The 14,086-nt window shown below is 41.8% G+C and overlaps 1 protein-coding gene and 1 long non-coding RNA gene across 7 annotated transcripts in view; one reads left to right on the forward strand and one right to left on the reverse strand.

Moving 5' to 3' along the window:
- LOC148659675 (uncharacterized) overlaps positions 1-10,422 on the forward strand; it is a 31,304-nt gene extending 20,882 nt beyond the window's left edge. Inside the window, exon 3 of the long non-coding RNA XR_015939757.1 lies at positions 10,099-10,422. This is a non-coding gene — a long non-coding RNA (uncharacterized LOC148659675). The remainder of the gene's footprint in view (positions 1-10,098) is intronic.
- LOC148659669 (butyrophilin subfamily 1 member A1-like) overlaps positions 1-14,086 on the reverse strand; it is a 236,850-nt gene that overhangs the window by 211,123 nt on the left and 11,641 nt on the right. For 2 of the 6 annotated variants that reach the window (XM_088637446.1, XM_088637469.1), the window contains 10 exons: positions 13,269-13,613; positions 12,667-12,945; positions 10,417-10,524; positions 8,993-9,010; positions 8,678-8,704; positions 7,084-7,116; positions 6,379-6,405; positions 5,499-5,525; positions 4,893-4,919; positions 2,112-2,948 (listed from right to left, as the gene is read on the reverse strand). In XM_088637446.1, the coding sequence (XP_088493572.1) occupies positions 2,401-2,948; positions 4,893-4,919; positions 5,499-5,525; positions 6,379-6,405; positions 7,084-7,116; positions 8,678-8,704; positions 8,993-9,010; positions 10,417-10,524; positions 12,667-12,945; positions 13,269-13,613 (1,439 nt within the window). In that variant the 3' untranslated portion in view covers positions 2,112-2,400. Of the gene's footprint in view, positions 1-2,111; positions 2,949-4,892; positions 4,920-5,498; positions 5,526-6,378; positions 6,406-7,083; positions 7,117-8,677; positions 8,705-8,992; positions 9,011-10,416; positions 10,525-12,666; positions 12,946-13,268; positions 13,614-14,086 lie in introns of those variants that run through there. The other 4 variants (XM_088637450.1, XM_088637449.1, XM_088637448.1 and 1 more) reach the window with 3 other exon arrangements.

Below are 14,086 nucleotides of genomic sequence, written 5' to 3' on the forward strand. Positions count from 1 at the left end.
ATTGTTTTAAAAAAAAACTTTATTAATGGGGTTGATTATGGTAGGAAAAATGTCCATGTATTGTGGACTGTTTTTTAAATCATGTATGTGAAGAGACTGTAATCATTTTACTTTGATTCAGTCTTTATAATTTAAAATGATTATTGTACTGTATAACATTGATTCATGTATAACCACATTACTTCATATGTAAAAGCATTATTTAGGCAAGAAACCAGCGAAACCAAAGTTCACAGGTTTATTTACTGGATGATCAGAATCTTGACAGGAGTCTCAGAGCAACTTCCTGCACAGCTTCTCTCCTGGAAGTGTCCTGTGAGTCTATGAGTTCTCCTCCTTCTCCTTTCCTGAACACAGAGGATACAGCACCTCAACACCATCAAAGACAGACCACAAACATGACCAGTGGGAGATCCTGTGCAGTAAATACAGTTGTCAGCTGATTGCTAACTACAGAAATGTCATTGACAGAGAGAAAAACATCATACATTTTGCAAAAACATTTGCACTTTAAAAATGGAAAAACTATGTTTTAACTGCGCATCTCTAAATGTAACACTATAGAACCAATAACTGAACTGAGACTTTACTGTACAGACTGCTTCACGAGATACAGATTCACTAGATTCACTGTTCCTTCAGATTCAGTTCCTTCAGTCTGTCAGTGTGAGACACTCCCTTCAAACTAAAGAGTTTTAGTTCCTTTGGCCTGTCACTGTGGGACACTCCCTTCAGTCTAAAGAGACTCAGTTCCTCCAGCCTGTCAGTGTGGGACACTGCCTTCAGACTAAAGAGACTCAGTTCCTCCAGCCTGTCAGTGTGGGACACTCGCTTCTGACTAAAGAGATTCAGTTCCTTCAGCCTGTCAGTGTGGGACACACAGTCTGTATCTATTAGTCACTTTCTAGTCACCAACATTCCATTTAGTGTAGCGGACCAAATTGTAATTATAATTATTTAAATTATAATAAGTATTTTAGTTGAGACCTGTCTAATATGGAACAGACCTTTTACAACATTGTAGTCATATAGACATTTTCAGTCAAGAAGTTTAATTTATTTGTATAATAAAATGTATTTCTAAGAGAATAATTGAACAGCTCGAAGTTCGATATTCATTTTGTCAACAGCGTTTCCCCGCGGTACAGCACTGCGTCACAAAGTAAAATATTTCAGATGTGGTCGGAGATGCAGAATTAGGAGCTTTTCAGCTTGTTCTGAGAGTCTGGACACGGCTGGGATTAAAACAAAAGTTGAACAAGTAACGAATTGTAGCGCGTTTTGTTCCAATACAGAGGAACAAAAATAAGCGAAATGAAATATATTTATATACTGTACATGCCAAAGTTTCACAAATAATCCCTCAGATAATGATGTTGAATACACAAACTGCCGAAGCAATGCAGTAAACTCCCGGTGCAGTCTCTCGTGTTTTGGGTTAGTTTATATATATTAAACACAGCTGAACACAACACCAGGAATGAGTTTAACTTCACTTCTTACTAGAACAGCAGGTCTGTCGCCATCTTCTAACCCGCTTGCTCTAGGGAGCGTCTCACAATTACCACACTAACCAGCGCACAAGGGAGTGTGTTAAAACTACCTCTCACGACACAGTCCCTCTGTGGACAGAGAATCGTCCACATGAAATGTTCAAACGGCAGGACGGAAGGCAAGACTGACACGGAGCCCAGGTTTCTGATTCTGAAGAAAAAAAACTGCCCTTGGCTTTTCATGTGAAGGAAAGCAGAGCTTTCACTGGCCCATTACCACACTTTATTGGGAAATAAAATAAAGAAAAGACTAGAAAACGATCAGAGATCAAATAAAACGTCTCTCACAAACCACCACAGTTAAAACAAACCCCAAACGAACATAAAATACTGAATATAGTCATGTATCCCTGTATTAAAGGGAGCAGGGTATTAGACTGGCTGTAGCTGCTCACAGACGCAGCGCTGGTTACAAACTACAACTCCCATAACCACCCTGAGCCACTTCCTGTCTGCGTCACAGTCCCTATTCCTCCTGGCTGTGGTGACGTCAGCGGATCCCTCCCCGTTCTGGCAGCTTCACGGTCACCGGCGCGCGCAGGAGAGACTCACACGGGATTTCATTTTTAAAAGTTTATTTTCTCAAAAATTAGAAAAAAACACAGCAGGGTTTCCAGAGATATTTACAAGTCAGGAGTACAGTAGGCTGGTAGCGAGTTATCTCGCTCTCTCGTACATTTAAGTTTTCCCCGTTTAATATTTTTTAATATAACGCATTTAAACACAACACAACATCGTCATCATCTACAATAACTATTGTATTTCTGACCTCATCTCACTGGCCGTCAGTAAACCCGTCTCCCAGTGTGAGCAGTGGACAGAGAGCTGGGAGAGAGTCAGCCTGTGTTCATGAGTCAGTGACGGGTTTAATCTCCACACTGACAGCAGGCAGCAGCTCAAGGTCTCTATACTGATCCCGGGTACAGAAGACAGGATAGATCTTCTCCCCCTGAGGGAAGACCATGTCAGTGAAAGTGTAGACATGAGCTCTGGACTCCACTGTGTAAAAGGAGACCTTCCTCTCCTCAATATCCACACACAACCCCAGCTTCCTGGGCTGCAGACTGCGGGGGAGATCAGTCTCAGGGTCAGCGAGAGCAAAGAAAACAGACCGGTAAGAGAGCAGACACCAGTAACCCCCCTGGGGAGAGAAGCTGATCCCCCCTTTCCTCTCTGCAGACTCTCTGGTCACTCCTATTCTCCAGCAGTCATTCACCTCCACCTCCCAGTAGTGTCTCCCTGAGGTGAAGGCCTCCCTGCTCACGACACATTCCCAGTAATCAAACCTGTGAGGATTGTCAGAGAGACTCTTCATCTGTCCCCGTCTCACTCTCTTCCCATCCTCAGACAGGCTGAGCTCACAGTGAGCTGTATCAGGGTCCAGAGTCACAGCAGCTGGGGAATAAAACACAAACATCACAACAGGCTCCTGCCGATCACAGTCCAACTCAACTCCATCAGACTGTGAAATGTCTTTGTCCCCAAACACACCGAGAGAGAAACACCAGTCAATTACTAATGACTGCTCTTCCCTTCCAGAGAAACGACATCTTCTTCACTGTTTCACTAGTGTTACATATGGGAGTGATTCCAATATCCTCTAAATACAAACATTAAACACTTGTTTTCACAGCGATGAAACTTTATTTTTTTAAAAGACATTATTAATAAACACAGGACCGACCGGACTGCAGGAGAAACTACAGCCCGACCACTCGCTTTCAAACACTTCACAACCCACCACAACGACCTGTATACTGTTAGAAACTGGACAGCCTGTCTGTTAAACCGGTTTATTTCAAATCCCAGTTCAGCAGCTCGTTCATCTTCTCTGAGACCATTTTCCTGACGACGCAGAATAAAAAAGTGCCGAATTCAAAAGACTGAATAATGCTCGTTTGTTACAGAAAATATATATATCATGGAGAAAGCAAAGCCTTACTGAAATATAAGAAAGCCTTCACACTTACTTTGAAAATGCCAAGAAATATCCAAAGTGTTCAATTTAAAGCAGAAATAACACATCCAGAAACCCGGAGAGAAAGACGAGAGAAACAGAGGCGCTCATACTGACATCAGACTGCTCGCGCTCACTGTCCGCCTCTCTGATAGGAGACTCCAGCTGTCAATCAGTGAGCTCTGACCACTGAGAGACGGGGGGCGGGGCTTATACATGCCCAGAGCGAATGGGGGTTTTAATCAATTTAATTCAAGAAGCTTTATTCGCATGACTAATGAATACAGACTTAATACTCTCCTCATACTTAATACTTCAGTGTTAACTCTTGATACTTAATACTCTCTTTTTGTCTGCCGGTCAATCTAGTGAAGATCAAAGAGATTCTTCTCAGTTCTGATTTTTTTTACTCCTGGAGAATAGAAAGGTTGAAAAAAGAGCCTGTCCAGTATAAATATATTGGACATGGCCTAGAAAAATAGGTATCTACATATGCTACATTTTCAAAAATCACTTTTGAAGAAATGAAATGTTTTTTTTGGGGGGGTCGATATTTCTTCCTAGTGTGGGTACTGAGTAAGATATATATAAATCTGATGTTTCAGACTCACAAACACACAAACACTCCAGGTGGGAATGACCTTTGAGGGGCTGGAGGTTTAAGAGGTTCAGCTCCTGAAAACACAATATTAACACAGCCAGAGGAAAGAGGGAAACAGAAGAAGAAAAGGTGATTTTATAATGTTTCTTCCTGCTGACCCATCAGCCTGGTTGACATGTGAAGAGAAGCAGCCATTTCTCAGACCAGAGAGAGGCCTACAGGCCCCAGAGGAGCCCCTGTACCAGAGTCCCACTGCTGCCGCTCACAAGAGGCTGTAAGTCTGTGAAACTGCAGGGGAAGAGTACTGTCAGCATACCATCCTTTTATTCCATCCTTTAACAGTGTTTCTCCTTAGGATTTGAATGGCTTGTTATTATGAGACTGGCTCTGCTCCTGATTCCTCCTATATTCCACAGTTATTCCCAAATCCAGGGTCACTGGCTCTGCCACATTCAGCCTGTAGACCCTCAGTCAGGAGTGAGCAGAGACCAGAGCACATGGCCTTCAGGGAAAATGAGTTTTCTACACTTTCAGTTACCTCCAGGAGAGACTCATACTGGCCATTAGACTAAAACACAGGATGGAGATAGAAATTCCCACCATGATACTTTGATCTTCACAGCCCACAAGTAGGATGTTACAGAAACATGAGATTGAAATACATCTCCTTCTGTTTACAGACCATCTCACACTAAAGAGACCTTCTGGACTCAAGAACTCAATAACCCCAGACACTAGGGCTTAAAACAGCATCTCTATCATCAAGAAGAGACAGACCTACCTGCAGCACTGCACAGCCACTGCCATTCTGAAACACAGAGATACAGACACTGTTAATCACAGACACACACTGGAACACAGAGATACAGACACTGTTAATTACAGACACACTTTGGGCTCCACGTTGAGACAACGATGTCACAACAGTTTACATTATGAATCTCTTAGTACCAAAACTCAGGGGGTCAGAGGTAATGAAATTCACTGGAGACAAGTAATGTTTTCTTGAACTGGTTTCTTTCAAGAGACTAAAAGTTAAAATTACAAGAGAACTTCAGACATACTGTATCAGTATAAAACAAATCAGAAGCTCAGCTTCATTCACACTGAAACCAGTGTGAAACCTCCTCTTTATTGCTCATGTTCTAAGAATTGAAAAAAAAAACATTAGTAATATAGAAATATTTAGAACAAACTTCTGTGATGAGTTATTTTAATGATACATTGTTAGTGTTGTCCAGGTCTTTCCTGATCCAACAGAATTGCCGTTTAGGGAGCTCCTGCCCCCCAGTTTCCCAGTTTAAATACCCCTCTGTCCTCCACACACACTGACAGGGAGAGAGCTGGAGCCCAGCAGGAGCTGTGACTTTACACACAGTGGACTTACGCAGGTCAGGGATGGGGCTGCCTTCACCTGTACAGACGAAAGGAGAGGGTCAGTACTGAGCTGTAGTGTCCTGGGGGACACTGTGTCCAGCACAGACAATACTGGGGTTATACCCCAGACAGGTGAACAGGGCAAAGGTCATGTAAAGATATAGTTTATAGTGTGACAGTGTGTGGGTTATCAGGCTGTGCTGTTCGCTGGATTTATGTCTAATATCTCTGAAGGAGATCCAGCACCAGTGTGAAAACAGCTCACAACCAGCAGCCCACTGAGACCCAGCAGTGTGAGCCTGGCCAGTACCTGGAGGGGAGACTCCTGGGAGAGCTGAGGCTGCTGCTGGAAGAGGTGTTAGTGGGGCCAGTAGGGGGCACTCACCCTGCATGCCCCAGTACAGTGACGGGGACACATATTATTCTTATTATGTAGGATCATGAGGTCAGCAGTGAAATAGTGTTCTTACCATCAGTTGTGTAAATATTGTAATAACAGATTTTGTCATCCATTTATTAAAATGCTCCACTGTGTAGGACTCATGATTTGTACCCATGACATGTAGTCTCCTACAGACTGTGAGCTTTTCATAGTAAAAAGGTTTTTATTTATGTTGGGTGATTTTATAGCTCAGTCAGTCCAGCACAGACATGTCTGATATGTAGTCAGTCAGTCCATTCAGACTGGCTGAATGACAACATGATCACTGTGAAAGGAGGTGAGGTTTTCCACTAATATGATGTGAACCTGCAGTGAATCTCAGTTTACACTGATTCTCATTCTCCTTACTCTTTTATCAGTGCATTTCCCACCAGGAATCAATACTCATTAATATTAGTGCTCAATAGCAGTACTGTGTCTGTATCTTCAACAGGAAACACAGACCTACCTGCAGAACTGCACAGCCACTGCCATTCTGAAACACAGAGATACAGACACTGTTAATCACAGACACACACTGGAACACAGAGATACAGACACTGTTAATCACAGACACACACTGGACCACAGAGATACGGACTCTGTTAATCACAGTCACACACTGGAACAGAGATACAGACACTGTTAATCACAGTCACACACTGGAACACAGAGATACAGACACTGTTAATCACAGTCACACACTGGAACACAGAGATACAGACACTGTTAATCACAGTCACACACTGGAACACAGAGATACAGACACTGTTAATCACAGACACACACTGGACCACAGAGATACAGACACTGTTAATCACAGACACACACTGGACCACAGAGATACAGACACTGTTAATCACAGTCACACACTGGAACACAGAGATACAGACACTGTTAATCACAGACACACACTGGAACACAGAGATACTGACACTGTTAATCACAGACACACACTGGAACACAGAGATACAGACACTGTTAATCACAGACACACACTGGAACACAGAGATACGGACTCTGTTAATCACAGTCACACACTGGAACAGAGATACAGACACTGTTAATCACAGTCACACACTGGACCACAGAGATACGGACTCTGTTAATCACAGTCACACACTTGCAATAAGTATCAGTATAGTCAGTACTGAGTTTCACACAGTGTACATACGTGATTTAGGGATAGGAGCTCGCTTCACAGCATCTGCAGAGAGAGAGAGTAGATCTTTATTATGTTAAAGACCTTTATTGCTTCTTACCTGTTATTATACCAGAGTTTATCCTACAGTCTGCAGTCAGTCCATTTCAGGATCCCCAGTCTCCACTGCAGTGTGGATCAGAGTGTCAGTGAGTGTGAGCAGCAGTGGCTGTAAGACTGGAGTCTCACTCAATAAGACTGAGCAGCACAAAGCAATAAGACACACAGACTCATCACAGGAAACCCTGGAGTCTGGTGCTTGAGCCATTGAGAGAGGTAAGAAATAAACACAGTCTGTCCACAGCAGTGAGCCATCTTTGACTTTCTGTATTGACTGCTCTCACACTGCCTGACTGACCTGTATCACTGACTGAGTGTCCTATACCCACAGTGACCAGTATCACTGACTGAGATACAGAGATGTCCTTCTCACTGGTCACACTGCCTGATCTGTGGACATCAGCTGGACAGTAAGGGATGACCAGTCACACTCCATGGTGAGCACATGTCCACACCAGGCCTGATCCAGGAAGACTGACACACAGACAGTATCAGTCTGACACAGACAGGGGCCCAGCTGGCTGAACACAAGCAGTCAGAGCAGTGTCACACTACTGAGCATCTATTTTCAAAGCAGGGGACCCTATGCAGGTATGATCACGTGTAAACAGCTAAATCCAAGGTCAAGGTCTTAAAACTAACAGAAGGTCAAAAACCAAAAGGGAAATTTAAACCAAAAAATACTCAAGTCTAAACCCAGAAATCAAGGTGGAAAAAGCAAGTTAAAAATCCCAAAACCTAGATGGAACATTGGGAAGATATCACAATGAAAGAACCATGTAGCTCTCAAGGTCTAACTCACTACTGAGCTCTGTGGACACAGAGCAGGGTTTAAGTAGGCTGGAGGGGAGGTCTGGTGATGGGTTAACGAGGTCTGATTAACCTACTCCTCCCCAGACCAGATGAGGTACATGCAATCGGCTTGGGTGCCCTCTGGTGGCAGGATGCTGGTACTGTAACAACCAGCTGTGTTGTTCCAGCTCTACAGACACTGTGTGTAACAGCAGGACACAGGCAGGACCCCCACAGTGTCAAGATACAGTCTGTTCACTCAGGACAGGGGGCTGATGGCCTGTTGTCAGTCTGTAGTGAGACTTTTCAGAGAAGAGTGAAGAAAGCAAAGAAGACTGATATTCATACAAGCAGCATTTTTTACTTTATAGTTTGTGCTGCCAGTTAGTTTATTTCACCCATGCAAGTGGTTTAAAACTAAAGTTTTCATTAAAATATTAACTTTGAAAATGTGCACTGGGACCAAACTGAGAGGGAGTCAAAACTGTACAGGAAGTTCTCTATTTCTCTGTAGCTTCTATTGCTTTTGTAAATCTTCACAACTGATCAAATACCTGTGTCTATTACTGACAAAAATAAAAGAAGGATACACTTCAGTGTAATATAGTTCATTACAGTAGAGTACAGTAAACTGCAAAACAACAGTACACTAAAATATAATTCATTACTGTTTATATTGGTGGATCTGATATCTCACACACAGAAAATCACTTACCCAGTTCTGTGAGGATGACAGGAATGGCTGGAAATAATAAGACATAATTTAGACCATCAGAGCTCTGGTGTCTGATGACACTCAAATTGGTTTAAGTTTTCAATTTCAAATTGGAGGTTAATAGCTCTTTCCATAAATAAACTGTCAATTATAAGAAAAGTGTAAATACAGTATACAAGTTGTTCTACGTGGAACTTGTATTATAATAACATACAGTACAATTCGGTTAGAAAACTGGTGCAGGATCATTTACAGAGGAGCACCTGCTGAAATCACTACAGGACACAGCACAGAGAGTCTGACTGATTTACTCACCATTGAGTTTCTCCTCCCCTGTAAAGAAACACAGACAGGACAGTCAGTGACACAGGACCAGGGCTGCAGAAGCTGAAAAAATACATTAACCATGTTTTCTATTACAAATATTCTATATTTCACTGAACAAAAGAACATAAGAGACAGAATCCTTGCAAGTCATTCTGCCCGTCTAGCTATGTTTGACAGTAATTGATCCACAGATCTTATTCAACCCTTTCTGCTGTGAACTTCCACATAACTGACCCCTCTTACTTCAATTCTCTCTGATAGATTGGAAAGTCTGTCACTCTCTCCAGGTCATCTGTGATTTCTCTGATAGATTAGCGGGTCCAACACTCTCTACCATTCATCTGTGATTTCCCCTTTAAGGGTCCCCACCCCCTCCTGTCACATGATCATGTTTGACCAATGAACACAGAGCTCATGAATACACTGTTCCAGACTGAGGGACAGTCACTGCCATCAGGGGTGAAATAGACAGGAAGGGTTGGGGGTCTTTGAATGGGCTTGACTATGGTGACAAAGACAGATACTCTGGAATTAGAGGACTGCACTGCTCTGTAAGTGAATCCTTAAACTACTGCAGCTGTGTGAGGTTGTCAAATCTTATTCTAATATTAAAATGTAAATATTTATTCACCTGTTAGTGCCTTTCTGCATTAATCATACTGTACAGTAGCAATAAACAATCTCATGAAATACAATGATTACACACAACTCTGCACAAACTACTGTACAGTGTTTCACAATATTGTGTAACACTAACAGAAATATTTTTATTTCATAGAGTACACAGAATTATTAGAAATTGTGTATAAATAGTAATTAGAAAAAAGTTAATTTTATTTTACATGTTGCTTTTAAAAACAATATTATACACAGAGGCTTTAAGAACATATTGTACTGTAATTTATAGTAATTGTAACAATCCTGGAGCCTGAGCACCTGACCTTCATCGTCCAGCTTGCCCTCTCCTCTCTCTATAAACAGAGTCCAGTTTCCTCTCTCTGTCTCTCTGGCCATCACTCTCTCCCTCTTTACCTTCTTCCTTCCTGTCCTATCTGAGTGACCAGCATGCCTGTGTCCCTAACAAGGACAAGAAGCCAGTTCACTGCGAAGGGCTGATTGTGGCTCACTGGTAAAATGCAGTGAGTTTATCTCAGGGTTTGATGTGTATTATAGATGTTTGTATTATAGATGGCTGCATCTGTAACTCTCCTGGAGGGTAGTTCTCTATCAAGACTAGAAGATGCTCTGGCTCTTGAGCTAAAAGTTTTCGTTTTTTAGTTCCTACTGGCTGCATTGTAAATTGTCAGTTGTTCTCAAGAGGAATGTCCTGAGCTGCTCATACACAGAGGGATTATAAATCCTTCCTGACACAGACATTCAGACACACGTGACTATATATAATGAGCACATACTGTCCATTCTTCTCCACTGGATCAACAGAAGTACTAATGCTGCTACAGTAACAGCTGCTGTTAGGAAGAGAGCCACCATCCATCCAGAGGGAGCAGGGAAATAGTCTCCTGGAAAACAGGACAGGAATATTATCCCACAGGCACTGACACACAACTGTTAGGGTTTGTTACTGACAGTGTGAAGTAAGATTTTTGTTCAATTTCTAATATAATGTACACATACGGTAGAATTCATTTTTATCTGTACATTGATCCAGCCCTATATAGATCCTATGCAATATCATACTCTCCTGGGTAATATCACGTTGTGTCTACTGCTCAGGTAGTATTATCCTGCTCTTATCACTCACATTTTGTATGGGTGTGAGTTATACTCCACTGCTCTGAGCAGTATTGTCCTGTAATTGTCACCCCCATTATTTCTAAATGGTTATCACACTTTATTAGTACTGTTGAGCTGATATCACTATTTGTTTTTTATGGTTGTGATGTCACTCTGCACTGGGTAGTATTATTCTGTTAGGGTCCATGTGTGTCAGGTCTCAAGTCTCTGTACACATGTTAACCAGGAAGGCTGTGTCATTATGTCTTGTAAAATAATTTAGAACCCACAAATAACATCACAATCTGACAAATCACAACTAATGATTATACAGTATATTTTAAATGATTAAAACACAGAATAATATTATAATTGACAATATTGCACAGGTGTCCTTCCTATAAAATGACAATCATATTACACAGGTATCCAACCCACACAGATGGCTGTCAGGTCTTCCTTATCACTGACCACTGTCAGACTGGTCAAAGGTCATTAAACAGTCATGTAAGACCAAGTCTGTGTTCGACTACATCTGCCTGTGAGACAGATTTGATGGATAAAAATGCAGTTTAGTTATCAGAAGCTGCAGACCACAAACTCAGCAGAGAAATATGTGTGAGCCAAGTGAGCCACCAGCACAAAAGACTACAGTGTGGAGCAGGAACATCACTCTAGACATGTAACCATAGGACTGGTGCCAGTTGAAGTGTCTCAGTCAGGGAGACTGGTTGAGCCCAGATGCTAAATCACTCCAGTTGACGTGATGATGTCACAATGGAGCCAGACTGAAGTACAGAGCTCTGCTGTTGAGAGGCAAAGATCCAGTCATGACACCTGGAGAATTTAAATAGTCACAGTGCTCTTCAAATGACTCAGACAGGTCTCCTACTAGACTTGATGAGACAGTTCAGTTCAGTAGAAAAGCTGTCTTGTTGAAATCTAGTTTGTGGGGAACTGTGAGCTTAAAACATCATCAGGCTAGTTGTCTATGCCTGAGCACCACTGTACAGTATACATGTATCTGCATATGACTGTATCACTGGGCAAGAAAGAGAACCAGTGCTCCTCTCTCATGGGTATTTTATAACACTCTTACTAACACATGATAATAAAGGGAAAGTAACACTTAACTTGTTTAAAGAGAGAATAATATGGGCAAGATGGGTTAGAAAATGTAGCAGCAAATAAATCACAACTAGAGTGTCAGTGACATGTGAGGGAGAATTCTGGAGGTTTTTTATAGAGATTTGTTTTTGCATAAACTGTATTCAAAACTATATATTGTTTGCTTTCTATATGGCTGCTACTGTACACACAAGACAAAATCCAGGTACTGGAGAGGGGTAATATCTCTGAATGGACTGAAAGGTAAAATTTGATATTTTTGATTCTATGTCAAGAATTATATGAGAAAGATAATCATCAGTAGGTGTTACCAGGGAAAAAACGGAACATATTGAAATTGTATGTGATCCAAAATAAACAGGCAGAGAGAGCTCAAGAATCTCCGAATTTCCCTTGAGATTCTCCTGTGTGCTCAGCAAGCCTTTGACTGAAAGAGTGACTCCTGATTTACTGCAACAACATGGTAAAAGAAAATCTCATGGAATTAAAGAGTTACTGTACATCATTGAAATGTATATATTCTTCTTAATGTTTCTATAACAATAAATCCCATAATGGTTTCATCATTTAGACCTAATGACAACAGCACCAGCACATATACATGTTTTTATTATAAGGGGAATTAATTCTCAATTGTTTGATTTCAATCAGCTAATTGACTGTGGCGTATGTTTATTCAAACAATTCAAGGTACCAGCTTCAAAAATATGTCTGTGAAGTTTGTTTTAGACTTTTAAAAAATCATTTGTTATATTTAATAGTCTACTTACTGTAATGATTAAGGTAAGCTCTGTACTCACTGGGTATGTAGAGCTGAGATTCCCAGTCTGCCTTGGGCTGTGTGCTTCTCACCAGGCAGGAGAAGATGTTGGACTCCTGTTTGACTGGGATGTAGCTGCTGACACTGAGGAGCCCCTGACTGTCCGTGTCCACTGTGGGGGGCTGTGATGTCACCTCGTTTCCATCCCTGTCTGTCCAGATCACTGCAGGTTGAGGGAACCAGCCCTCTGATCTGCACAGCAGCTGGGCCTGATCTCCTCCAGGGGAGTGGAGAGACACTGAGGGCTGGGAGCCCAGGGCTGTGGGTTCAACACAAGAGATTTCTGAGAGTGAGAAGTATGATGGAGGGCAACTAGAAACATCTTTGTCAGCACTCTGCTAAACATAATATAATCAAAAATAAGCCAACTTAAAATGTATAAGTGAATTTATGTTTAATGTATAACACTGTTTATCAAATGGTACATTTCAAGAAGCTTAAGTGAGGAAAATACAGTAAATAGACAACAAGAAACTAAAGGTTCCTCAATGATCAGAAAATACACTTTGGCTAAAAGGGCTATAGCAACCAGGAAGCACAGGGTACAACACCCTGGACAGGATATCAATCTGTCACACTCACCTCTCACTGCCAGGTGAATAACAACATCATCATCCCACCGTTCAGACTGTACCATGCATCTGTACCGTCCATGATCAGAGCCGCGCACTCCTCTCAGCTTTAGAGACACATTGCCGAATGGGAGCTCGTCTAGGAAAAGCTCAGTTCTGTCTCTGTAGGACAGATCTTGTGCTTCAGAGTTATACCAGCCAAATTCAAACAAACAAACAGGGGCAAGGTAATTGTCTCTAACCCACATGATCTGTAGATCCACAGCACTGATTTCAGGAAGGAGGTAACAGGGCAGAACAGCATCTTCGCCAGCTACAGCAACAACATGATCAGTTGGAACAACAACCTGAAACTCTGAAAGAGAAAAGAAAACAGTTTCAGACTTTTCAGACATTCAATTAAACTGCTATACAGGAAATTTTATTAGAAAATGCAAGGTATGAGTCAGTAACCTGCCCATACAAACTCATGTCATTGTTCAATAAGCCACACACAGTGATTGGTTTTGAGAGGCCAGAGGTGTAAAGTCTCAATAATACCAGCTCTTTCTACAGTCTGCGGTGACTGACCAGTATGCCCTTACTGTTTGTGCTGAATTGCTGAATTCAGGTCTCAGACTGGCTACATCAAGACCAGTTCTCTTACTCTATAGACCTAAGTCATAGTATGATAAGATAAGATCTTTATTGGCCATATACAATTTTTTGTGTTACAAATTTGTCTTTTTGCTTACCCCAACTTGCTCTCCATGAGACACACAGACAGGGAGAGAAGCTGGGGGTCAGAGCGCAGGGTCAGCCATTGTACAGCACCCCTGGAGCAGTTGG

Source organism: Lepisosteus platostomus, chromosome 6 (genome assembly GCF_059453375.1).
Source record: "Lepisosteus platostomus isolate fLepPlt1 chromosome 6, fLepPlt1.hap1, whole genome shotgun sequence".
In the NCBI taxonomy this organism is placed as follows: domain Eukaryota; kingdom Metazoa; phylum Chordata; class Actinopteri; order Semionotiformes; family Lepisosteidae; genus Lepisosteus; species Lepisosteus platostomus.